The sequence below is a fragment of the Eulemur rufifrons genome, chromosome 9 (genome assembly GCF_041146395.1).
Source record: "Eulemur rufifrons isolate Redbay chromosome 9, OSU_ERuf_1, whole genome shotgun sequence".
NCBI classification, from domain to species: domain Eukaryota; kingdom Metazoa; phylum Chordata; class Mammalia; order Primates; family Lemuridae; genus Eulemur; species Eulemur rufifrons.
In genome coordinates this window covers 11,598,204-11,625,722 of record NC_090991.1, presented here as the reverse complement: position 1 = coordinate 11,625,722, position 27,519 = coordinate 11,598,204, and the positions used below count along the sequence as shown (strand labels likewise).

Here is a 27,519-nt window from a genome sequence, read left to right as displayed (position 1 = left end):
GAGATATAATACAATACACTTTTGATTCAAAATTGGACATTTCATATTTAATGACATAATAAAAGTGAAATCACATAATTTCCCAACTTAAAAGCCCTGAATGCCTCCCAAAAAGTCTTCAGGGTCAAATTTCAACCCCTTCAATCATCATGCCTCTCTCAATGATCTCATGCCTTCCCTTGCAGATTCCTCTCCCATTATTTTATAACACAAATTGTTTTCTATGCCCAGCCACATGAACTACTCATATTTCCTAGAACACATCATTTTCTTTCATAACTCTGTTTCTTTGTAAGTCTTTCCTCTCCTTGAACACCCTTTCCCCACTTCTTTTCCTGACTACTTTTTACCCAGGCTCTAAAACAAACTTAGCTGAAGCGCTGCCTTTCCTGACACCACAGTTAAGTTAAACGCCCCTCCTCTAGTTCTATGTGTACATCTACAGTTAACAAACTATACTGAACTGACTGGCAACACTGAAAGTTCCTTATGGGCAGTAACTGTGTTCTAGTTGCATCTGAATCCCCAGGACCCAGCAAAATGCCAGGTACTGACAAAGCATGACACTAAAATGTCTACAGAATCCAAGATAGCCCACTCCCACCCACACTATCAGAGGCCAACTATAACAAACTATGAAAATGTACAGAGTAGATGAAGGAACTCAGTGCTAATGACATTTGAAAAAATTAAACCATCATTTTAATCTGCTTAAAATACTTTTGAAGACTAACAGAACAATCTTCATAACAGCCAAAGAACAATTTGGAAAGATTAAAAAATATATATCTTTTTCTTACATATACTTTCCCAAGCCTACTCCCATGAAATTCTATATTATTTCCTAAATGTTTGAAAAGGTACTTAAGACTTACCAATCTCAGCATACCAAATCCACCAAAGTTTAATTTCTCTGACTGGATAAATTAACCTTAATTTGACAAATTTATGACAAGAAGTGGGCAATAAACTATGAAGATTCCAAATACAGATTAATACAATATTCAATGAAGCTTTTATTCTTATTAGAGGCAATAGTCAATCTCTTATCTCCTCAAATCTCCATATCCTAAAGTACCTTCCATGTGTATAAAATCATGACAACGGCACTTTTGGACCTTGGGCAGAAGGGGCAGGGTGGGACAAATGAAGCTGTGCTCCTTTAGGCGCCGGCTGCCCTGTGTGCTGACGCAAGTTAACAGAGCCCAGACACACAAGAGCAGAGCCCTAGCGAGCACCCACTGCAAATGCAACTGCCACTGCATGTAGCAGGTTACTTCATAACTTTTTTTCCACAAAAAAATTCAGAAGAGACGATGATGGATATGCTTTCCTAATGCAAATGTGGATGGGAAGGCAACTGATTCTGCATCTCCAGTGAAAAGTACAACAGATCACCAATTTGGCATATTGAAAAGAAACTCACCTGGTCTCTGGTTTCAGCCTCCTGAATCTGAATTCCTTGTAACTGTTTTTCGTAATTGGAACACATATCACAACGTCTACCAAGTTTATTTCCGGCATTATGCACCTAAAGGGCACGAAAATTACCTCTTATCATGAACAAAATATTAATAATTCTACATCACATACTAGAGGTACACATGCATAGTCTTACCGATGTTACTCAAAGTAGATCAAGGAGTAAACAATTTCTTCAAGGACTTAAGGCGAAAAGTTAAAATATTAGGGTTGATTAAAAGTCATAAAATCCAGTACAAGTATGATAGGAAAACAAGGGACACAACTTATCACCAAGAGGCTAATGGCCACAAAACACCACATTTAAAGAAAGCACAAAGTGAGCAAAGGGTTTTACACCATGGCACTCAAAACTTATATTAATACTACCTGACCAATGAGAAGGAAAAAACAAAACCAGTGCCAATTCACAATTTTACTAGCTCCAATTACAAAATAGGTATGAAACTATTAAGTATCACCTTCTCACATATGTTGTAGATAAGACTAATGAGAACAGTTTTTTTTGTTTTTCTTTTTTAGAATACTTTCCTTCTGACTTAATAACCTATTCCACTTACTGACCAACAGCTTCTTTAAAGAGAAGCAGCCCTGAGTAAAGGAAAGCTAACTGGAAGTCAGGTTTTGCCACTAAGTCAAGGGGAACGCTCGAGCAACTCACTTGATCTTTCTGAGCCAGTTTCCCCATCTCTGAATTGGGGATAATCATGCCCTGATTGCCTCATTATGATCATGAAGCTCAAAGAGGTCAGGTATGGGAAAGAGCTTTGTAATCTGCAAAGCATTATGCAAATACATATTTAAGCTTATATCTCCTAATTTTTCTTCTGAGTTTACATGTTCTACAAGGAGGACAATTAACTTCACTGAAGATTGCTATATTTTCCAACACCTCCTTAGACTCACTCTCACCATCAACAGCTGACAAGCATTTGCATTTTAGATCTAAAGGAAAGATGAAAGGGTGTGAATCTTGGAATGCATGGAGATCATAGAAAATGGCAAAGCAAACCAAATTCAGACTACTGAAAAACTCATCAATGCTAGTCAGGCAGGCTGCTTCGACTTCAGACGTGTAACATCAGGTGGAGAAGTTCACACTCGATGCCACTGGCTCATTACAATCTCTGTCACAATAACCAAAGCCGACTATGACAACAGTCAGATGACATAGGTGAACATCCACTTGCTGTCAACAGGTGCCTCCAGACACCAACTGCTGAATGAACAACAAATCCCAGAACTACCCAGTATACCTCAGAGTGAGCAAGAGGAAAAGAGAAAGATAACTTACCTCTTTCTGCAGGAGATTCCATTCTGTCTCACTAACTAAGCGGTAACCACTGGGGGACACATAAGCACTCTCCATACCCTGGGTAACACTGGACAGGAGGGACGCTGTCTCTTCTTGTTCTGGTGTCATTGCCTTAATTGCTCTTTCCTGATCTTTGGTTAACATAAAGCCACTTGGCATCTGGAGTGACCCAAGGGAGGCAGTATCAAAGTTCTCAGACACTGAATCTGCTCCCACCAGTGGTCCAAATTCTGACTCGTCCAGGTTTCCAGCAGATTTTGCTTTGTAGTTATAGCCTAAAGCTTTGGATTGCAATGAGCCCGAGGTTCCCAAGCTGTCTGTAGACTGTGCTCTCCTGAGTCCATCTTTAAACATGTCATTGTCCGATTTACTGAATGGATCTCCAGATGGCAACAATAAGTCTGCATCTAAGGAATGGACTGAACCATGCGCACTATCTAAATGCTCCTGAAATGTCAAAATATATATTGCCAAGTTAGACAATTCTCTGTATGTTCAAAGTAAAAATCTACTGTATAATAAATATAGTTTGCCAGTCATTACACATGGTAATCATTAATGTGCTATCTACATATAATCACTGAACAAACATTTATTGACTATCTTCTATATGCTGGGCACTAAACCAGGCACTCAGGATACAACTGTGAGCAAGACACACAATCCCTGACCTCAAGATGAGCATAGTCTCATAAAAAAGATAAACAAGTAAGCAGGCTATTACAATACTATATTTGAAAAAATGATAGGCTAGAACTATGTAGTGAATGCTCTAGGAGCTCAAGGACAGGAATTTAGCCCAGATATGAGGAGTTGGGGAAGGTCACCTGCAATTCAGTGGTGGGTATGTCAAGCATGAGGTGCCTGTTGTATACTCAAGTGGAAATGTCCACCTATTAGAGGGACACAGAAGTCTTTAGATAGACACTTGGGAATAACCATCATATACTGATAATTAAAGTCACAACAGTAAATTAGAAGACCTAGCATGAGTGTGTAAGATAAAAGGGCTAAGAGTGGAACCCTGAGAAATACTAACATTTGGGGGATGGGCAAAGAAGTGGCCAGAGTAGCACAAGGGAAGCGAGAAGAATGTGGTATTCTGGAAACCAAATTGCAAGCAAGGTGTAATCAGCACATTAAATGTGGTACACTAACTGAGAGAAGACAAAAAGGTCACAAATCATAAAGATTCCATCCATATGAAATGTCCAGAACAGGTACATCCACAGAGACATAAAGCCAACTAGTGACTGCCAGAGGCCAGAGGGAGGGGAAAATGGGAAGGGAATCTTTATTGGGTATGGGGATCTCCTTTGGGAGTGATGAAAATGTTTTCAAACTAGACAGAGGTGATGGTTGCATAACACTGTGTCTATACTAAATGCCACTGAATTGTATTCTTAAGTGGTTAAATTATGTGAATTTCATCTGAATTTTTTAAAAAACATATGGTACAGCACATTCCCAAAGGCAAAAAGCAAACCAGTGCTATTACATGATGCAGCTGCATAGTTAGTAGGGAAACAAGGAAAATGTAACAAGTTTTTCTTGAAACTAAATTTATTAAATTTAAAGGACTATCCTTTAAGATAATATACTTTCTACTTTTTGTTGTTAAATGCCCTTTCTTTTATGAACCAGAGGAGACTGCGGAATCCAGTTCACTTTTTTAAAAATGTTTTAAAAATATTCTTGGTACAATTAAAGAGTTGACAATTTTTATGTTAACTCCTGCATTTCCTGCCTTTAAAAGATTTTTACTCGTGAAACTCAGATAGCTGAGAATACAAACCTGGTATGTATTATGCTGACTATGGCAAAGGTCCCAAATAAATATCCCAACAAAAAACTGAGATAAGAACCTACTCTGTTAGCTTACAAATAAACCTAACGCCTACTGCTACCACATACAGTGCTATGTGACAGGGGGCAGACAGGGATAGAAAAGTTGTGAGGGCCATTTATAAAACACCAGACCATTATACTGGCAAGAGTGCAACAAACACATACTCCTAGCGTGAGTATAAACTATTATGGTGTTTCTGAAATATGATTCGACAATATGTCCTAATACCTTAAAAATGTTTATGTCTTTGAATTCAGCAGTTGTTTTCCTAAGAATGAATACTTAAAAAAAAAGATACATCCATGACGATTTCTGAAAAAGGAAAAATTATATATAATAGCATTGTGACATATAATAATGAAAATTTTATAGTAGTAAAAAATGAAACCAACTTGACTATGAGTGTATTAATCATGCTGTTTATTTTCTATATTTCAGAATGTTTAGACTTCTTGGGGGCCTTGCTGGTTAGGAAGAAACTGTGCCTAGCAGGGCTAATTCCTACAGATATGCATATGCAAATCAACCAATCCCAAACTCATATCCCCAACCACCTTCTTTGCCTAACTCTCACACTCCAAGTCAGTATTTCCCCTATCCTAAACCACCCCAGGGCCAGATGCCAAACAACTAAGGACAGCTCCTATGCCCCAAACCCTGCCAGAATTACTATACTGGCCAGTCCTAAACTGTTTACTCTGCCCTGCCTTGCTTTTCCCAGGGAAATCCCAATGACAGCTGTGGCCCATGCTTTCCCTGGCTCCTGCTTCTACTTCCTGCCCAGTCTGGTGCTTCCCCATATGGCCCTGTGTGGCATGTGCCTCTGTTTTCAGGGGAACTCCCAGTAACATACAACTTTTTCCAATGGCATTGACCTCTGTCATCACTCAGTCACCTTGATAAACTAAAACCTGGGCACAAATCAATTAGTAGGGAATTGGCTAAAGAAATTATGGCACATTTATATGCTGAAATTCTGTCAGCCATTAAATGCCATTTTGGGGAAGAACATTTAATCATGTGCAAAACCTTAAAGTAGATTTAAGAGGGGAAAAACTGTACATAAAACAGTATATAGTCACAATCTGGATTATGTTTAAAAAGTACAAATAGAAACATATGTTATCTTTGGAAAAGAAGATAGAAGGAGGGGAAGAAGAAAGAGACATACCAAAATTTCAGTGGTGGTTATCTCTGGGTGGTAGGATTATCTACCAGTTATTTTTATCTTGTATGATGTTTTCTATACTTTCCAAATTTTCCACAATGAACGTATATTACTTTTGTAGTGAGAAAAGCATATTCTAAGTATCAGGTTAAAGAAGATATGTGGTCCTACAAATTTGAAACATCTTTAGCAATACATATAACTATCCAAGCATTCCATATTAACTTTAACAGCTAAAGTGTCATGATTCTCGTTGCAAAGCAATTATATCCAACATTCAAATTGCAAACTATCAGATCTGAAAGTCTGCAGATCTGATAACACAGAATCAGAAATAAGAAAAATATTTCTCTGTAATTGTTATGACAAATCTCCCTTTCCTGTTTTCCTGCTTTTCAAACATTCCTGGGTAGATGATTACATGATGCAAAAACCATGTAATAGTTGGCTGTACCCAAAAATTGAGGCATTCTCCTGGGAGTCTAATGATTAAAAATATGCACAGCAGAATTAGGCCAAGTGGTCATTAGTGTATGTCCCAAAACAAAGAAAGTACAAAAACAACTACAACATGCAGAACTTTTCAGTGATGACTAGGATTTTTTTCAAGTTCTCTTTAATGTCAAATTATCCATAAACATGGAAATATAAGCCACCAGGAAGCAGATTATATATGGCTCAGAGTAAATCTGCAAAGCATACAAAAACGTGATACCTTTGCAAATGAAGAAAAGACCCTAATTCAATTTAACTGAAACTCATTCACCAGGACAGGAAAGGAGGTAGGGGTGGGGAAATGAGCATGAATTTCTAAAGAGCAGGGACAGTATAAACAAGGCACAAAAATATGGACAGTAAGTAGTCAGGTCTGGCTGTAGAGAAGTAGAGAGCAGTGGGTGAGACCAGAAGGGCCATTCAAGTATGAAAGCCCTTGTATACCAAGCTAGGGAACTTAGTTTTTATCCTGAAGGCAATAAAAGCAGCATTTCCTTCATTGAAAACAAGGTAACAGCATGAGCTCTGAAGGATGAGTAGAAGGATTTCAACACTCAGAAATGCAGTGGGAAGTAAGCATTCCAAATGAAGGGACCAACAAAGGAGGTGGAGAGCCTAGCACAAGACGATGAGCAACATGGCTAAAATGAAATCCACATAAGGGCCTCAATTATCTGACTGAGGAATTTGTACATAATTATGTAGGTATGGAAGTCAGTAGTGGTTTTTGAGTAGAGGAATGGCCTTACTGCAGCTACACTTGAGAAAATGAATGTGACAATAATGGTGAGGGTGCAATGGAGAAGGACAGGCTGAAGTAGGACACCAGATGATGAGGCCCTGGCCACATTATGGGTGAGAGGTGATGAGGCCACTAGGAACACCACCTTACACTTCCGGTCTCTCCACTCCACCCATTCCCAATACCTGAAATGTTTTACACTGCCTCATCACAATCTGCCAAACCTCACTCACAGGTTCTCAGGGCTTCAGACCTAATATCGGTTTGATATTCATCTATGTGCTATAGGAAGTACAATGTTTCAATATTTTAGATAATCTCTTGTAAACGAAAAGCTCAAAGTATTAGCAACATGCATAGTTCACAACAAAAAAGATTTGCAGAATTATTTAAAGATTTCTTTTAATGTATTAAATTTTGGAACCATTGGAAAAAAGAACATCTAATTATTTCAGAATGAATCTACAACAGGTTTCAAATAGTGCTACCTACAATGCCATAAAAACAACTGAAAATAAATATTGTCATTTTATATAGTTTCCAGTAGTTATACACTTCCCATATGAAGAATTAACTGATGATTATGAGTAAGCTCAAAATGGTGACATCGTATATATAATGATCTTAATTACAGATTCACTATACCTCTTCATTTGATAACTGGGCTGAAGATTCTTCTTGAGTTAAAGCACACACTACGGGTATTTTTACGTCTTCCTCAACATCTGTTTTTTTATGATCCTTTCTCTTATTGAGTCTTTGTTGTTCATCATCTTCCTAAAGGTGAAGAAGAAAAAAAAAAACATATATATTACCCAGGTAATGTACTTAATAAGTCATATATTTCTTTAACCACTCAAAACAAATAAAAGCTCTGGTTTGAGTTTTATGATTAGAGAAAACCGAACACTTAAGCTTATTTGTTTTGTAATCAAATCTAAGGCCTCTGGTCATGAAAACATATTTTAACGCCACGAGTGCAAAGTAGGAACCCTGGTATAAAGAAGAAATCAAGAAGCAGCTTCCAAGAAAAGTATACTGTGTGAAAGTAGCAAAACAAAAGAAAGCAAAACCTCCCCCCTTCAACTGATCTAAGAAGGGAAAATTTACATAGAACATTCTTTCTGTTTACTGTAGAAAACAAATAAGAAAAAGCGATAACATTATCTATCTATCCATTAGAAAAAAGTATAGGCCCAGCTCCATGACTCATGCCTGCAATCCTAACAGTTTGGGAGGCCGAGGTGGGAAGATTGCTTGAGGCCAGGAGTTCGAGACCAGACTAACCAAGAGCGAGACCCCGTCTCTACAAAAGTAAAAAAGTTAGCCAGGCATGGTGGTACATGATATAGTCCCAGCAACTTGAGAGGCTAAGACAGGAAGACTGCTTGAGGCCAGGAGTTTGAGGTTGCAGTGAGCTATGATGCCACTGTACTCTAGTCTGGGCAACAGAGCAAGACCCTGTCTCCAAAAAAAAAAAGAAAATGAAATAAGTACAACTTTACATGAAATACAAAAGGAATGATTAAAGTTGATATAATAATTCAAAGATGAATAAAATACTTTCAATGCTCCCCAAAACAGTCTAATGAGGAGAGACAAACACAAAAATAATCACAATACAAGTATGTTCCAGGTTCTATAGAAGGAGAAAAACAATGACTGATTTCATCTGAGCGAGCCAGCAATGGGGGCCCAAAGGAGGTAATACTTCAGCTGTCTCTTTAAGGACCAGGAAGTTAAGTTTGCCAGTTGTGTGAGAGGAGACAGGCAAGGGTTCCAGGGAGAAAGGAAGCACATACAAAAGACAAAGGCATGGGAAAGCAGGCCAGTGGGAGAAATACTGAGTAATCTGATATGAATGAAAAATGGGTAGACGCATGAGAAGTGAGGGACATGGAGAACGGGGTGGTGATTAAGTACTTTGACTCTGGAATCAGATTTGGCTCAAACCTCAGATGTGCCATTAACCCCTCAGCCTGTTTCCTAATCTATAACACAGTAACTGTGTCACTGTAGTCCCTACCTCATATGGAGAGTTTTGCTTTTTGAGAGCCACTTGAGATAAAACTTTATATATAAAACATCAGCACAATGCTACCACATAGAAAGAGCTCAATAAATGTTCATAAAGACCACCTTCGTAAAGTTTAGACTGCTTTAATGGGCAGCAGGGAGGCATGATAAGATCTGTACTTTTTTTCCAGACAGAGTCTTGCTCTGTCGCCCTGGGTGGAGTGCAGTGGCATCATCATAGCTCACAGCAACCTCAAACTCCTGGGCTCAAGCGATCCTCTTGCCTCAGCCTCCTGAGTAGCTGGGACTATAGGCACATGCCATAATGCCCACCTAATTTTTCTATTTTTGGTACTAGAGACGGGGTCATGCTCTTGCCCAGGCTGGTCTCGGACTCCTGACCTCAAGCAATCTTCCTGCCTCAGCCTTCCAGAGTGCTAGGATTACAGGCCTGAGCCACTGCACCCAGCCAATATCTGTACTTTACAATATGAATCCTTACGTTGACTGTGTCTACACACAAGATGAATGAGTCGGAACTAAGAGACAAAAAAGAACTTAATAAAGAAGAAACTTCTGAAAAACAAGATCTAACATAAGTTATATAAGGCAATTTGAAATATTATTTAAAATACCTAGAAAGGCAGTAAACACTTTTATGTAGCTATCCCAGGGTAATATTGGCCCACATATGCAACATGGTTGAGGATGTCAGCTGTTACACTATTTGAGATGACAAAAAGAAGGGCAGGGAGGGGAACCACCTAGATCTCCACTACAAGAAGGATTAAATCAATTATGCTACCACTTAATGAGATAGAACTCTGATATGAAAATATATCCAGGATAATGCTTATGGCAAAAATAAAACTATAGAATAAATACTTACAGCATGTTAGCTATAGTTATATAGGGGTAGGAGGCAACCACCCTAAACATACACTCATAAACACATAGAACTGTTCTGGAAGATTCCCTACCAAACTGGTAAAAGCAGTTACTTCTGGGAAGAGGAGGTGTAGATGTCAAGGGGTATTTTTACTTGACTACTTTATTATTTCACTTTGTTTTTAAAACAAAAAAAAAAATTTAACATGAGACTATATTTGTGAATTAGTCATATAACTTAAAAATGTTTTTTTAAAGATTAGGAGAAAACAGGATCTTGGGTATGCGGCACTCTGGATACCTGCCTTTTCTATCACTCAGCCTCTACATCTGTATCATGTCACCTCCTAAGAAGGCTTTTAGAGCAATGTCACCAAAGCCTTGCCCTGGACTGACAAAACTCAGGAGCCCACGGAGAACTGGACAGCACTGCAGAGAAAGATTTTCTCACAAACACGCATTGTTGCATCCTGTAGTTTATGAAGAAGATCATTTCTAAATCAGTTTTTTTTCCCCACAAACGAAGCCATTCCTAAAGTTACAAAAAACAAACCCCCCCAAACACAGCTATTATGTTTTTTAAAGTGACACACATCACCTTGTTTCAGCTTAAGTCAATCTCTGACATACATAAAGTAATACAATCGTGTTGGGGGGAGGGGATGTGTTTTTAACAAAGCAAACAAGTCCTACAAAACTGCTATTCACCTGATCTTTCTTCTTCAGTTCTTCAACTTGTCGGAGCTGTTCTGAAGTTAGCACAATCTCCATTCGCTGCATGTCTCTCATCAGTAAACGCTGAGATTCCAGAAACTGGTCATTGGCCTTCTGCCATGTATGTTTTAACTGGTTGTGCTGTTGTCGCTCTTGCTCCAAGAGATGGCAAACTGTTTAGGAACCACCCCCCCGATCAAAAACACTGAATTTTAATGGTAGGCAATTTCTTTAGCACAGGGCTACTAGCCCAGGTCTGGCCACTGGTCCATGTGTCTGAGATTTTGTCCTTAAGTGGCACCAAGAGGCAACCTGTAGCTGAAAATGGCGGCTATCCCCACACCATTGCTCTAAAACAATGTCTCCCAAAGTATGTTCATAGGAACATATCAAATAAAAATTTCTGTGCTCAGTAACTTTTAGAAAACCCAGGTTAAATAAATTTTTTAAATAGTTCTTTACTATAGGACTTTGAGCTGTATGTTTTCTTGGAAGGTGATATAAATTTGCCAAATTTATTTGACAAAAAACAAACAAACGCTTTTACACAATGCAACTCAAATATTAAAGGCCAAAAGTGCAGAAACCACTTCTGCTTTTGGTTAATACATTCTGATAAATCTGTCATCCAGAAATCTTTCTTAAGGTCCAGTTAGTTTAGACCTCTCATGCATAATAAGTCAAAGAATCTTGGTAAAATGTCTGTATTGCTAATACTCATCAGCTCAGCAACCTACTAAAAAAAGAATAGGTAGCATGATCTATCTACCCAGCCACCCACACCAGAAACATAAGACAACTCATACTTCTGACTTTTCCTCATCCCATATATTCAGCTGTGACAGAGACCTACTAATTCTGCCTCCTTTGCAATATGACACATCTATCTTCTGACTTCTGCCTTGGATCAAGCCCTTATGACTAAGACAGTTACAACAGTAGCCCCTTTTTAATTCTTCCTGCCCTTAGTCTTGCCCCCTCTCTATTCTATTCTCTATACTGATATTAGATTGAACTTTTTTTTTTTTTTTTTTTTGAGACAGAGTCTCACTCTGTTGCCCAGGCTAGAGGAGTGCCGTGGCGTCAGCCTAGCTCACAGCAACCTCAAACTCCTGGGCTCAAGCGATCCTCCTGTCTCAGCCTCCCGAGTAGCTGGGACTACAGGCATGCACCACCATGCCCGGCTAATTTTTTCTATATATATTTTTAGCTGTCCATATAATTTCTTTCTATTTTTAGTAGAGATGGGGTCTCGCTCTTGCTCAGGCTGGTCTCGAACTCCTGAGCTCAAACGATTCACCCACCTCGGCCTCCCAGAGTGCTAGGATTACAGGCGTGAGCCACCGCGCCCGGCCTAGATTGAACTTTTTAAAAATGCAAAACTGGTATTATCACTCTCCAGTTTAAAACCCTTCAGAGAAGCCAGATACAAAGGGGCACATGTTGTAAAATCCCATTCATATGAAAGTCCAGAATAGACAAGTCTACAGAGATAGAAAGATTAATGGTTGCCGGGGGCTAGAGGAGGAGAGATAGGGCTGCAAATGGAAAGAGGATTTCTTTTTGAGGTAATGAAAATATTTTGGAATTATTGGTAATGGGGCACAATTTTGTGACTATATTAAAAACCACTGAATTGTACACTTTAAAAGAGTAATTTCATGGCATATGAATTATATCTCAATAATTTAATGTATTGATAAAACAGCACATGTATTAATAAAATAGCACATTAGTATATACTTACTACTATATAAGTAATATTAGCATATATAAGTAGTATATTATATACTTACTATGTAAGTTTGATTTTTAATATCTTTTTTTTTTTTTTTTGAGACAGAGTCTCACTCTGTTGCCTGGGCTAGAGTGTACCGTGGCCTAGCTCACAGCAACCTAAAACTCCTGGGCTCAAGTGATCCTCCTGCCTCAGCCTCCCGAGTCGCTAGGACTACAGGCATGCACCACCATGCCTGGCTAATTTTTCTATATATTTTTAGTTGTCCAGCTAATTGCTTTCTTTTTTTTTTTTTTTTTTTTTAGTAGAGACAGGGTCTCATTCTTGCTCAGGCTGGTCTCGAACTCCTGAACTCAAACGATCCACCAGCCTTGCCCTCTCAGAGTGCTAGGATGACAGGCGTGAGCCACCGCACCCAGTCTTGATTTTTAATATCTTGATAACTATTTTATAATATAATTGGTTTCTTTTGTAATCTTATGTATTTTATATACTAAAAATACACTGTATTTTATATACTAAAAATATACTGAGGGGGCTTCACAAGACTGCCAAAGGAATCTATGACACAAAAAGGTTAAGAATCCCAGGTATACAGAAAATCACTAGAAGAATTGAAGATAAAGGTATATTTTTATTTTAATGGGGAAAAAGTCCGCCTTCTTCCCTATCCCTGGAAAACAATTTGCATATCACTCTGCTACCAGACTGGTGAAATCAAAATTGTTTCTTAAAAACAGGATGTTACTTAAGGTTTCCAGAATAAATTGCCGCCTTCTTCCCATTTTCTTTTTTTTTTTTCTTTTTTGCGTCCCCCTCCCCCTCTCCTTCCCATTTTCACCTTTGCTAATATACTTCCATCAAAATGGGTGTGGCTGCAAAAGTAGTTTAAATAGAAATTCCCACCCTTACTGTCTTTCTGTCCAAAGCTGATAGCTTTGAAGATATTACTGAGGTCATGGAGGCAAGAGAAACCATTAACAATCCAAGAATCTGTAGTCATCTTCACAATTTCAGCTTTTCATGAGAACATTCAAACCAATTACAAAGCTTAAACTGAATCACTAACAAATCACATTGGTATTTTAGGATCGTTATTGTTATTAGTCAATGTCAATTTTTACTTACACAGTTGTCTTAATGACTGAGATAAAAATATACAGAACATACATTTACCTTCATGCAATTCTTTCCTCAGTTTCTCAGCATCTTCCTGTAGAACAGATTTCTGAGTATTCAAAACAGCTACATACATCTCTAGATCAGTCCTACAAGATTTCTCAGCTTCCAGATAATGATTCAGTTCTTTAACCTAAACGAAGATGCAATTCTATTACATTGAAATTTACAACAGTTTCTATCTTAGGTATAATGGTAAGTTCTGGCTATGCCTTCAAAAATTTTACATTTATTTTTACATAAATTTACATCTACAAAAATTAACATTTAAATTTTTAATTATAAAATATACTTCCTATAGAAAAACTAAAAAAAAAATAATAGTAGATGTTATCCATAATCATATCACCAGAGTAAATATACAATTGAGATTACACATAACCATTTTGTAACTTGCTTTTCAAAAAGGTAGTTCCAATTTGCATTGCCAGAGCAACGTATGCATATGCCTGTTTTAACCCATACTCCCTAATACTAGATATCTTGCTTTTTTAAAACAGTATTTAATTTCTCAGGATAAAAATTATACCATACTCATATAAGTTTTCTTTTCTTTGATTTCTGGTGAAGTAATTCCAAATGCCTTAAATTTATACAAAAGAGATATTTTCACAGATACATATATTCATGTCAGTAAAAAACAGGGAAGTCATGATGGAAAAAATAGTCTCATACTGCAATGACACAAACTTGAAGGCAAGTTTGCACAGAAACACTATTATACTTTTTTCAATCACATCTTTTTAAAAAATGCTTTATTTTTCTTGAGCAATTACCTATAGTACTCAAAATAATACAGCCTAATTTTTGAAAGTTATAACCAAAATAAATTACAATCCTGCCCTAGAAAACCTAGGATTATAACATCATGACTTTACTCTGTCTTATAAACTGTCCATCCTAAATTCTGACCCTTAAGTTAACTTTCAACTTTTTCAAATGGTTACGTCTAATTTCTGTTTTTTCAAACTTAAAATAGCTGGATTATCACGGCCGGGCGCAGTGGCTCACGCCTGTAATCCTAGCACTCTGGGAGGCCGAGGCGGGTGGATTGCTCGAGGTCAGGAGTTCGAGACCAGCCTGACCAAGAGCGAGACCCTGTCTCTACTAAAAATAGAAAGAAATTATCTGGCCAACTAAAATATATATAGAAAAAAAAAAAAAATTAGCTGGGCATGGTGGCGCATGCCTGTAGTCCCAGCTACTCAGGAGGCTGAGGCAGTAGGATTGCTTAAGCCCAGGAGTTTGAGGTTGCTGTGAGCTAGGCTGATGCCACGGCACTCACTCTAGCCAGGGCAACAAAGCGAGAGACTGTCTCAAAAAAAAAAAAAAAAAAAATAGCTGGATTATCTGTTTTCGGTTATCTTTACTCCTAGACCATCACATAGTACTAGTCAGAGACTAAAATGATTACTTAAGCCACCATTTGAGGCCTCACTGAAGGCTGTCAGTAAACCACAAGAGAGTAACAAAGAATGGCCAAGTGCTAACTATTGTGAGGCACTTTCCCTCACACCTGAAGAGGATGGTAATTCAGCTGATGGTAACACAGTCAACGGGGCAGACATAAAATGCTGGTACATAACCAGTAATTCCGCCAGCTAGTACTTTGTAGAATAAACATTTCACCTAATTAATAATGAATTCCTAACAGAGTTTTGCATAGTCCAATAGTGGGTGAATGTGCCAAATTTGTTCTAGAAGACTTGCAACCTGGGTAGGGTAATAAGGCATCCCACTTCGATTTGCATGTCCCTGATTTCTAGTGTGGATGAATATCTATTCACATAGCTTGACTATTTTTTTTCCTATTTTGTGAACTGATCGCTCATATGCTTTACCTGTTTTTCTATTGAACAATTTGGCACTCGTAGACTTGGCAATTTTTTATTATTCTGGATATTAATTTTTTGTCAGTTATACTATGAGGTATAGCTATCTTCTCACAGTCTATAGCTTCTCTTTTCAACTTTTTGTAGTATTAATATCTTTTAACAAGGAAGTTCATGGCCGGGCGCGGTGGCTCACGCCTGTAATCCTAGCACTCTGGGAGGCCGAGGCGGGTGGATTGCTCAAGGTCAGGAGTTCGAGACCAGCCTGAGCGAGACCCCGTCTCTACTAAAAATAGAAAGACATTATATGGACACCTAAAAATCTATATAGAAAAAATTAGCCGGGCATGGTGGCGCATGCCTGTAGTCCCAGCTACTCGGGAGGCTGAGGCAGTAGGATCGCTTAAGCCCAGGAGTTTGAGGTTGCTGTGAGCTAAGCTGACGCCACGGCACTCACTCTAGCCTGGGCAACAAAGTGAGACTCTGTCTCAACAAAAAAAAAACAAAAAAACAAGGAAGTTCATATTCTTTTTTTTTTTTTTTTTTTGAGACAGAGTCTCACTCTGTTGCCCAGGCTAGAGTGAGTGCCGTGGCGTCAGCCTAGCTCACAGCAACCTCAAACTCCTGAGCTCAAGGGATCCTCCTGCCTCAGCCTCCCGAGTAGCTGGGACTACAGGCATGCACCACCATGCCCGGCTAATTTTTTCTATATATATTTTTTTAGCTGTCCATATAATTTCTTGCTATTTTTTTTAGTAGAGATGGGGTCTCGCTCTTGTTCAGGCTGGTCTCGAACTCCTGAGCTCAAATGATCCGCCCACCTCGGCCTCCCAGAGTGCTAGGATTACAGGCGTGAGCCACCGCGCCCGCCGGAAGTTCATATTCTAATGTAGCTAAAATTTGTCAACTTTTCTTTCAGTCAATACTTTCGTCTTACTTAAGAAATCTTTTTTGAGCCCCAACAACATAATCTCTTTTTTACAATCTACAAGTTTTACAGATTTACTTTTCACTCTTAGGCTTTTAATTCACTGAAATTAATCTTTGTAAGGTGTGGGGTAGAAAATTAATTTGTAATTATAACTAATTATTTGAAAAACATTTTTTTAACAATCCATTCTTCCCCCGATTTGTAATGCCATCTGTCATATACCAAATTCCCACATATATATGGGATGATTTTTGGGCTTTCTAGTCAATTATTCTGTTTTCTAGGTGCATACTATTTATTTTATTTTATTATTTTTTTTAAGACAGGGTCTTGCTCTAGAGTGCAGTGGCATCATCATAGCTCACAGCAACCTCAAATTTGGACTCAAGCGATCCTCCTGCCTCAGTCTCCTGAGTAGCTGAGACTACAGGCAAGCATCACCAAGCCTGGCTAATTTTTCTATTTTTTATAGAGATGGGCGTCTCGCTCTTGCTCGGGCTGGTCTCAAATTCCTAACCTCAATCACTCCTACTGCCTCATCCTCCCACAGTGCTAGGATTATAGGCGTGAGCCAATTTACCTACCCTAAAATTAGATTTCTAAAATCCAGTCTGATAATCTCTTTTAAAAGTAGGTATCAGTTTACACTTATTAGGACTATTGATACATTCCCATTCATTTTTAAATTCCTATTTTGTGCTTTTGTTTACCTTTTTTCATTGTTTCTTTTGTTCCTACTTCCTTTTATTTTATTTTATTTTTTTTTTTTTTTTTGAGACAGAGTCTCACTCTGTTGCCCAGGCTAGCGTGAGTGCCATGGCGTCAGCCTAGCTCACAGCAACCTCAAACTCCTGGGCTCAAGCAATCCTCCTGCCTCAGCCTCCCAAGTAGCTGGGACTACAGGCATGCGCCACGATGCCCGGCTAATTTTTTCTATATATATATTTAGCTGTCTATATAATTTCTTTCTATTTTTAGTAGAGATGGGGTCTCACTCTTGCTCAGGCTGGTCTCGAACTCCTGAGCTCAAATGATCCGCCCACCTCGGCCTCCCAAACTGCTAGGATTACAGGCGTGAGCCACCACGCCCGGCCCCTTTTAATTATTAAAATTTTCAAAATTCCCTTTGTATTTCCTCTGCTATATCTTTATGGCCAACAAATTCAGCCATACTATAGCTAGATTATCTCTAAAAGATCAGATCAATTCTAGGGCTGGCATCACAAAACAAAGTCAACTTTGAACAGTTTATTTTCCTTGGTAAGAAAATGAATGAGACCAGGTCTCCTTTTGGTAAGAAAATGAACACTAACTTTATGACAAAGCAGCCACTTGTGAAAAAGCATCATTACTGTGATTATTAAAAATATCCATAAGGGCAAAACCATCTCAAAGCAGTTTTCCACATTTTAAAAAAAAGAAAGATTCTCAAAATGCATATTCTAAATTACAGTTTTTTCCCTCTTACTGATTTTAACTTTGTTCATGGCATTATTGCAGAATCTTGGGTTCAAAGTAAATGGATTACAATGTTTCACAACCTTTGAGGCCTCCAGCTCTTTAATCTTGTCTTCAGCCTCTGTCAGTTTATCCTTCAAGGCTGCAATTTCCTTCTCCATGGGCATCACAACAGACCGAAGTTTTTCAGCATCCTCTTGGGCCTATCGTTAAAAAGAATTAAATGCTACAACTTATTCATTTATTGCTTTTACTAAGAAACTCTAACTCTTCTATTTGTTGAAAGTTAGTATAACAAATAATTTCCACCAGGAACCACATTAACACTCATAAAATTTAACCACATCTAAATTTTAAATAATGTATTATAGGTAATGTCCAGTCAAAATCAGTTTTCCCAAATATTCCATTTAGAATTTAGGAATAAGTAGGAAAATGGATTCACTACGACAAATTTCATTTTTCACTTAAGAAAATATCCCATATAGAAAAGGAAGTACAAATAATAAATAATTTTTACAACTGCTGGTTACAAAGTTAATTAGACCATAATTTCTTATGAATATTGAAAGGGCTGATGATATCTTACACACACAAAGTAGAACCATGTGTTTTCTAAAATATTAGAAAATTATGTTGCTATAAAAAGACTTCTACCCAATTAAAGAGTACTTTAAATATTATTTTATTTTTAATATCTAAATTAAGAAAACTAAAAAATGACCTCAAAAACTATCAGAATTGTTTTCAAAACTCCATTCTCAAAAACATGGATTAAAACAACTTCCACAAACTACTGAACTAGTGAAAAACTAAATTTTCATTTTTCATACATATATACACACACGCACACACATATACACAAACACACAAGAGAAACAAAGGTAGACTCAAAAAGGTGATTTTCTCTGAGGTACTGGGAGTTAGTGGGGGGGGGAAGTTGGATTTTTCTCCTTCTACTGAAAATGAAAATTAACTTAATTCACTGAATTTAAATGAGTTCAAACTTATCCTAAAATGTTCAGGATAGGGAAAATATACAGGCTGGGTGTGGTGGCACCTGTAATCCCAGCACTTTGGAGGCCAAGGCAGGAGGATTGCTTGAGGCCAGGAGCTAGAGATCAGCCTGGGCAATGCAGCAAGACCTCATCTTTAAAACAGTAAAAATTTTAAGCTTAGCCAGGGTAGTGCTACACCCCTACAGTCCCAACTACTTAGGAGGCTGAGGTGGGAGGATCGCTTGAGCCAAAGAGATCCGGGCTGCAGTGAGCTATGACTGGGCCACTGCACTCCAGCCTGGGTGACAGAGTGAGACCCCTGTCTCTTAAAAAATTTTCAAAATCATAAATGCCCAGGCCGGGCGAGGTGGCTCACGCCTGTAATCCTAGCACTCTGGGAGGCTGAGGCGGGTGGATCGCTCGAGGTCAGGAGTTCGAGACCAGCCTGAGCAAGAACGAGATCCCGTCTCTACTAAAAATAGAAAGAAATTATCTGGCCAACTAAAATATATATAGAAAAAAAAAAAAATTAGCCGGGCATGGTGGCGCATGCCTGTAGTCCCAGCTACTCGGGAGGCTGAGGCAGTAGGCTCGCTTAAGCCCAGGAGTTTGAGGTTGCTGTGAGCTAGGCTGATGCCACAGCACTCACTCTAGCCAGGGCAACAAAGCGACACTCTGTCTCAAAAAAAAAAAAAAAAAAAAATCATAAATGCCCAAATGTGAGGTGGATTTTTCTCAGAAAAACACATCTTTCAGAAAATAAGGATTCGGATTCACTTTGTTTTCTGGTCCTTAAAAAGCCATTATTTTTACTTCGAACGAAATATTGCTTGGAAAAGACAAGATAGCTTAAAATATCTTTAGTCAAGGATAGTCTGGGATGCTTATAAAGGTCACTTGATAAAAACCAGGAGGAAAAAAAGAAAGAAGAAAGCAAAGAATTTACCACTGACTGAGTTATTTATTAATGTAAAGATGACTTCACAATTTCAATTACTGGATGTCTCTATAAACAAAGCTTTTAAAGAGCACTTTAAAAATGACAGAAAGGTCATTAAAACTGAGGAAAATCTGAGAAACTGTCCCAGCCAAGAGAGAAGGATAAGGAGACATGACTAAATGCAATGTGGTATCCTGGAACAGAAAGAAAGGACATTAGAGGTAAAAACAAATGTACTCTGAATACAAAAATGGACTTTAGTTAATAATAATGAATCGATTCTGGTTTATTAACTGTGACAAATGTATCATAGTAATATAAGATATTAATAATAGGAGAAACTGGGCATGGAGCATTCGGGAACTCTATACTATCTTTGCAATTTTTCTGTTAATCAAAAACTATTCTAAAAAGCAAAGTTTAATTTAAAAATTAAAATTTCAAGAATGTTAAAAAGTGGAAGACTGTAGAAATCATGAATATATATATATTTAAATAATGGACCAAGGATCAGGAACCAAAGACAATGATAAATCCAATTGAAATGAAAAATCAATTTCTAAAGATTACATAACATGTAATTTTAAATACCTGTGTGTATATAAATAACATAGAAGTGCATACAATCAAACTGCTTAAAAACCTTTTTAAATTTTCTCCCTAATAGAATGCCTCATTTTATGTGTCTAGCTGCCCTGGGTCAAGGCATTATATGGTATATGTGGTACACTTACCACATGGGAACTAAGGGATACAGAGAAAGAAGGAAAATTAACAACTATTCTAAAACTTTGGTTTAGACACAATCATCGAGCAACAACATTAATTCAACAAATATTTACTGAGCACTTACCTGCAAGACACTATTCTAAGCATTTAGAATACACAAAAGACTCCTGCCCTCATGGAGCTTACATTCTAGCAAGGAGAAAAAGGCAGTATACAATAAACACAATAAAGAGGTGAACTCTGTGTACTCTAAGGAAATATGTGCTATGGAAAGAGAAAAACTAGAGCAGAATGAGGGAGATCAGTAGAGTAGTGGTAGGTGGGGAAGCAAGGGGGGCAGGTTGCACTGTTAAATAGGGTGGGTGGTCAAGAAAGGCCTCATGAGGTGGAGACATTTCAGCGAAGATTTGAAGAGGGTGAGGGAGTGAGCCATGGATATATCTGGAGGAAGCGCATGACATTATTTAAAACTATAGTTAAGTCTGTGCCCAAATAATTCCTCTAACAGAGAACACAAAAGTAGTTCTATTACCATCACAATATTAGTTAAAGCACTTTGCATTTGGATTCAAATACTTCTACATATGAACACATTCCTTCATACCTTTTTCATTTCATTTTCTAAATTTTCCTCCTCTTGACCTTCCGACAGCCTTCTTCTTAAATCAGCTATTTCCCTCTCTGCAGATTCTCTATACTGTGCCCATTGTGTCCGCTCCTGCTCCAACCTAAGGTGGAACTGGTGTTCATAGTCACGAACTGTTTCTATAAAACATCACCACACATTTCACATCTAAGCATTATAAAAAAAATTTTCTGGCACACTAAAAATTTTAAAGTTACATAAAAAGCTTATATCTAATTTTTGGAAAATGTTTAATTCACTAAAAAAAAAAAAAGAAACAAAACATTTCTAGTTCATAACGTGTAGAAATAAGGGCTTTAAATCATAAACTCTAATCTTCACATTAAACCTGTGCCATGTTTTATGAATGAGGAAACCTTATGAAAGGTTAAATAGTCTGGGCAGTGTTTCATAACCAGAAAGAGGGAGAGCTAGAACTCAAACTCAAGGCCAAATCCAAAATCTATGTTCTAAGACACTATACTATGGCTCCCAAAACAAATAGAACATGTCACCCCAATTCAACTACCTGAAAGTGTGAGAAAGGGGATATATTTCTGGAGTGTTTTATTATAACCCAATATTCTAAATTGAGACAAATTCTATAAAGTCTTTATAAAAGGGCTTTATCTTTAATATAATCTTAAAACATTATGTAACTGACACTGCTCGTTGCCCATTAATTCCACTCTTTCTTCCTTACTAACAAGACTCCAATTTTGTTTAGGAAGTCAATGTGCCCAACTAAAAAAAATTTATTTTTTTCCACTTTCCCTGGTAGTTATGGGTGATCACATACTTGGTCAACTAAGTGTGACGAGGATATATGCTGGAGATTTCTAGAATTTTTTTGCTTTTCTGATGCAGACTGGAGAAGGAGTAGCTATTTATAAAAATACCAGCCATAAGGCAAACGAGATGTTGAAAACCATATGCTAAGGCTGAAGGAACAGAATGACTGAAGGAGCTGGCACTGCTAACATCGTGGAACCATTGTCACCAGCCCTAGATTACCCGCCTCTGGACTTCATGCTCTGTGAGCAAATGAAGCCCTATCTGGGTAAGCTGCTATGGCCAGGTTTGTTACATGAGGCCCAGAGTAATCCCTAGGTGATAGCTACATACTCACACACAGGGCTGGCTTTACCTGCCTTTTTACAACGAACACTAAAGCAAAAAACCACAAATGCAAACACAGGGTGAAATAAAGTCATCATTATTTCATATTGAGAATATTAACTAAACTAATTCCAGGAACCCAAAGATTCAGGGGGCAACTTCATTTCATCCTCATTATCACCTCAGAAATGTGGGGAGCAATTAGCACTAGTGCCAAAAGGAGACAGAGACAAAACTATTTTTCCTCCTTTAGACCAAGGTCACAAGCTGGCAGCCCATAAGGTCTATTCTAGGCCATAGGCTATTCTGCCCCATAGACTGCAGTGAAGACTTCACACACAAATTTTTCTTAAAAATCTAAACAACATGGCAACATTAGACTGGAAGGGCAATAATGAGCTGGAGCTAATCAGTATAAACAGTCACTTTACCCTTTGGATGGCAGCTCCCTCCAGTCCAGCACGTTCCCTGTGCCCAACAGCTTTATTCGTTGACGTTACTAGCCTGACTCCTGTCTCAAATCCACTGTTAAACCCTGCTTTAAACCTTAGGATGAACTACAGTTCCTCATTTAATGTATTATCACTAGAACACTCTTACTATCACTGCCCATTATTTAATTTGTTGAAGATACAGATGACATACCCATATACCCATCTAGAATATCATTGACTTTCCTTTTATCTGACAGTACATCTTGATGATGATAGTATAATACATAAAGCCACAAATCCAATTCAGGATACATTTTAAGATCCTCTGAAAATACTCTCCATCATCAGAATCAGATAGCTTCGAAAATCATAAAACTGATCTTTCTTTGTCTTTACCTTTCATAACAGCCTGAAGTGAAGCAACTTCTTCTCTCCACTGCCTTTTCACTTCATCTATAGCTTCTTGCTTGGTATTCTCAGACACTGTGGCAATAGCCTTAATATTCTCCATCTCTGCTTGAGCTTCCCACAGCTGTGTCCGGAGGTGTCCCAGATCATCTTGTGCAGCTTGTAACACTGCATTTTGCCTCTTCAGATCCTCTGGGAAAAAAGTAAAAGACTTGCCATGAACGAGGGGTTCATTTTTATCAAGCTGATATTCTAATAAGGGAACCAGGCATTAAATTTTCAAATGCTAACTAACATACAAAATGACACCCTTTTAATACAGGTGAGACTTAAGGTATGCCGAGTATCACAAATCAATTACTATTACCTAACAATACAGTGGTTAACATCATGGTTTTAGAGCTAAATCTAGGCTCTTCCACCCACTGGCTCAAAGACCTTGGTCAAATTATTTAATCTCTCTGGCCTAAATTTCCACATCTGCACAATGGGGATTAAAAACATCCACCTCACAGGGTTGCTATAAGGATAATTTATTGGAAATGCTATTTAGTACAGTAACTCTCACAAAGTAAACATTCAAGAAATGTTTAATAAAAGAAAAAAGAGAGCCAGAGCTCAGGGCAGTTACAAGATCCAGGTTCTTTTAACTTAGGATTAATTTCTCCTTACCATCTCTTAAATACTAACTTGACGTGATGTGCCTACTACATGATTTAAGTTTGGACAAACTGACCTCCAAAAAAAAGGAATCTGTCAACAGTATATAGGGGTGTATCTTTTTTTCTCATATACTTACCAACAGTCACTATTTTCCATCTATTTGAAATTATGTCAACTTCACAGGTAGAAAATAGTCATCATTGTAATCTACATTTCCTTATTGATGGGGAGTACATTTATTAACATGTTATTAGTGACCAGTATTTCCTCTTTGGTGATATCCTTGACATTTCTTTCTAATGAATTGTTCTCCTGATTTGGAAAAGCATTTTATAGATTCTGGATATTAAATCTGACTTCTCTTACAAAACTTTCCCAGTCTCTGCTTTTTGTCTCAATTTTTTAAAACTTTTTGGCATTTAAAAGTTGTGCAGTATTTATGAAGAAAACCGTTCATCTTGGCCGGGCAGAGCACTTTCGGAAGCCAAGGAAGGCAGAAGGATTGCTTGAGGCCACGGGGTTCGAGATTAGCCTTAGTAACACAGTGAGACCCTGTCTCCTCAAAAAATAAAATTTACTGGTCGTGGGAGTGCATGCCTATAGTCCCAGCTCCTTGGGAGGCTGAGGCAGGAAGATAGCTTGAGCCCAGGAGTTTGAAGTGGCAGTGAGCTATGATGATGCCACTGCACTCTAGCCCAGGCAACAGAGCAAGACCCTGTCTTAAACAAATAACAAAAAAATTACATCTTTGCAAACTCATCAATTTCCTTTACAGAGCACAATAACTAAACCAAACTGGCCACGAAAATTAACTGATTTAAGATCTAACTCTACTGCTAACCAGCTGTATGACTTTAAGGGAATCACAAAACCCTCAAGCCTCAGTTTCCTCACAAGGATACTAGCAACTATTTTTTGAATTTTTAGCATATATATCTAACTACTTATAAAAATCAAATAGATAATATCAATTAAAAAACTTTTAGGCCGGACGTGGTAGCTCACGCCTGTAATCCTAGCACTCTGGGAGGCCAAGGCAGGAGGATTGCTCAAGGTCAGGAGTTCAAGACCAGCCTAAGCAAGAATGAGACCCCATCTCTACTAAAAAAAAATAGAAAGAAATTAGCTGGACAACTAAAAATATATAGAAAAAAAGAATTAGCTGGGCATGGTGGCACATGCCTGTAGTCCCAGCTGCTAGAGAGGCTGAGGCAGTAGGATTGCTTGAGCCCAGGAGTTTGAGGTTGCTGTGAGCTAGGCTGACAGCCACTGCACTCTAGCCCCGGCAACAGAGTGAGACTCTGTCTCACAAAAAAAAAAAAAAGAAAAGAAAAGAACTTTTAAAAGTGGTGAAGACATTCATTGTTATCAAACAATCACAGGAATTAATAACTTGGTAGTGTAAATTGCAAGGAGAAACATCTAGTCGTGCTAATTTTAAGGAAGGTCATTTCAGAAATCTTTACTCTCTCAGTATCAGTTTCCCACAACTATTGAAATATTTTGAAATGCAAGCCAGGGATAGTTATAAAAACATTAATTACAGAAATTGTCTGAAGTATTTTAAAGACAGATACCTAGGAAGTCAGGGTAGGCATGTGACTAGAACTGACCCAGAAACTAAGTATAAACATGTGACACCACAAAAAGAAAATTGTGTGTGTGTATGTGTGAAAACTTTATATCCTGAGTGTTAAATTCTTTCATAAAATGTAAAAATAAGAAAGAGGGTCACTTCTGGGGCACTTTATTCATTTCTGGGAACTATAATTTTATCAAGGCTCAAGTTTATGTACTTAACACCTCCTCATGACAATTATCCTTGGTACTTTTGATTTATTGCCGATTACCCAGAGTTATTCACTGCCGTGTTGTCATTATGAATAGAAAATTGTAAACCAATACCAAATATAAGTATCAATTGTTGGCACTTAATAGTGGCATAGAGCCTGGTGGAAGTCTTGGTTAAAATTGACTTATATATATGAATTATGAATATATTTCATATTTTATATATGAATATAATTTGTGCATATATATAAAACCCAGGAGACAAAGAGAAGTTTAAAAAAGTTAGACTGTATAGTAGTAAAGTCTGAGCCTTAAAAAACAAACCGACTATACAACATACACATGTAACAGAATTCAATGTATACCCCCAAATCTATTAAAATTTAAGAACAAAATAAAACACAAGAGAAAAACATAAAATAAAGTTAGAAAACCTTAATTTTTTGTAGCAAAGCATTTCACATTACATTTACCAATAGAAGTTATTTATTCCTTTTACTTCTATATATGTAAATATAAAAGTTTTCAAACATACTCAAAACTTGACAGTATGATATAAAAATCCTTCATGTACCTTTTACCAAGATTTGAGAGTTATTCAAGATTTTGCTACATTTATTTCAACTATCCTTTTTCTTTGCTGTGGTATTTTAAAGTAAGCACCAGAAATATTACATCATCTAATACACTACATGTGTATCTCTAAAAGTCAAATATTTTCTTATATAAACACAGTGCCATTATCACACAAGACAAAATTAACATTTGACTGATATCTAATACCAAATCTCTCATAAAATTTCAAAAAAAAGTCTTTCTAAAGATTTTAATTAGTATCAAAACAAAATTCAGACAACTCATGCGGTTATTACTAAACACTTTATAAACTATTTCAAGCATAGAAACAACTATAAAGAATTAACAGATACCTATTACCTATCACCTAGATTCATCAATTTTTAGTATTTTGCTGTATCTCCTTCAATTTCATTTTAACTTTAGGAAGTAAAACATCACAAATACACTATCTTCCTCCGAAGTAACAACTATCAGAAGTTTAGCTTTATCATTACGGTGCATATTTTTCGCCTTTATTCTGTGATGCAGGTTTTAAAATCTTAATGTTTTCATGGGATAAAATTACCCCTCAAGATTGTTGATTTTTCACATACATAACTACCTCACTTTCTTAACTGGAATACTACAGTATCAATATATCATTCATTATGTTGACAGGTACTCAGGTATGAAAGTGAAATCTAGTTTTTCTATGTGGATGTTGTCATTGTTCTATGTCTATTATCCCAGACTTTTCCCATTTTCACAACACTATCTTTATCATCTATCAAATTTCCACATTTCTGAAGGACTGATTCTGGGAACTTTATAAAAATTATCTATTTGTCTATTCTCATGCCAACACTAAGTATACTGTCCAAATTAACAAAGTATTATTTATACTACCTTGTCTACTCTTGTGTATGTTTAAAATATTAATATTACATAATAAAAAGTTTAACAAAATACCATTATAATTTTGAATAAGGTAGGAAAACTTGCCCTAGTAGATATCAAAAGTTATTATAAGCTTTATGTATCCACCAGCCAGCTCCAGCAACCATACACCCCTGGCAAATCTTCCCCATCCATCTGTATGCACTCCACATATATCATTTTCAGATAAGTCTCAGACATAGACACATGCACTGCCTAATGATGTTTCAGTTAACAACAGACAGTACATGCAACAGTGCTCCCATAAGATTATAATGAAACTGAAAAATTTCTATCTATCACCTAGTCAAATCTAGCCATTGTAATGTCACAGTGCAACACATTATCTTTTCTATGTTTAGATGATGTTAAGATACACAAATATTTACCACTGTGTTTCAACTGCCCACAGTATTCAGTACAGTAACATGCTGTACAGGTTTGGAGCCTAGGAGCAACACGTTATACCATATAGCCTACTACACATCTATGTTTGTGTCAATAAACTCCA

At 37.3% G+C, this 27,519-nt stretch overlaps 1 protein-coding gene across 1 annotated transcript in view; it reads right to left on the bottom strand.

The window, feature by feature from the left end:
* RABEP1 (rabaptin, RAB GTPase binding effector protein 1) overlaps positions 1 to 27,519 on the bottom strand; it is a 94,109-nt gene that overhangs the window by 20,884 nt on the left and 45,706 nt on the right. The window contains exons 3-10 of the mRNA XM_069482091.1: positions 23,049 to 23,252; positions 21,079 to 21,239; positions 17,891 to 18,010; positions 13,584 to 13,719; positions 10,664 to 10,842; positions 7,697 to 7,828; positions 2,777 to 3,244; positions 1,427 to 1,531 (exon numbers count right to left, since the gene is read on the bottom strand). Coding sequence (XP_069338192.1) covers positions 1,427 to 1,531; positions 2,777 to 3,244; positions 7,697 to 7,828; positions 10,664 to 10,842; positions 13,584 to 13,719; positions 17,891 to 18,010; positions 21,079 to 21,239; positions 23,049 to 23,252 — 1,505 coding nt within the window. The remainder of the gene's footprint in view (positions 1 to 1,426; positions 1,532 to 2,776; positions 3,245 to 7,696; positions 7,829 to 10,663; positions 10,843 to 13,583; positions 13,720 to 17,890; positions 18,011 to 21,078; positions 21,240 to 23,048; positions 23,253 to 27,519) is intronic.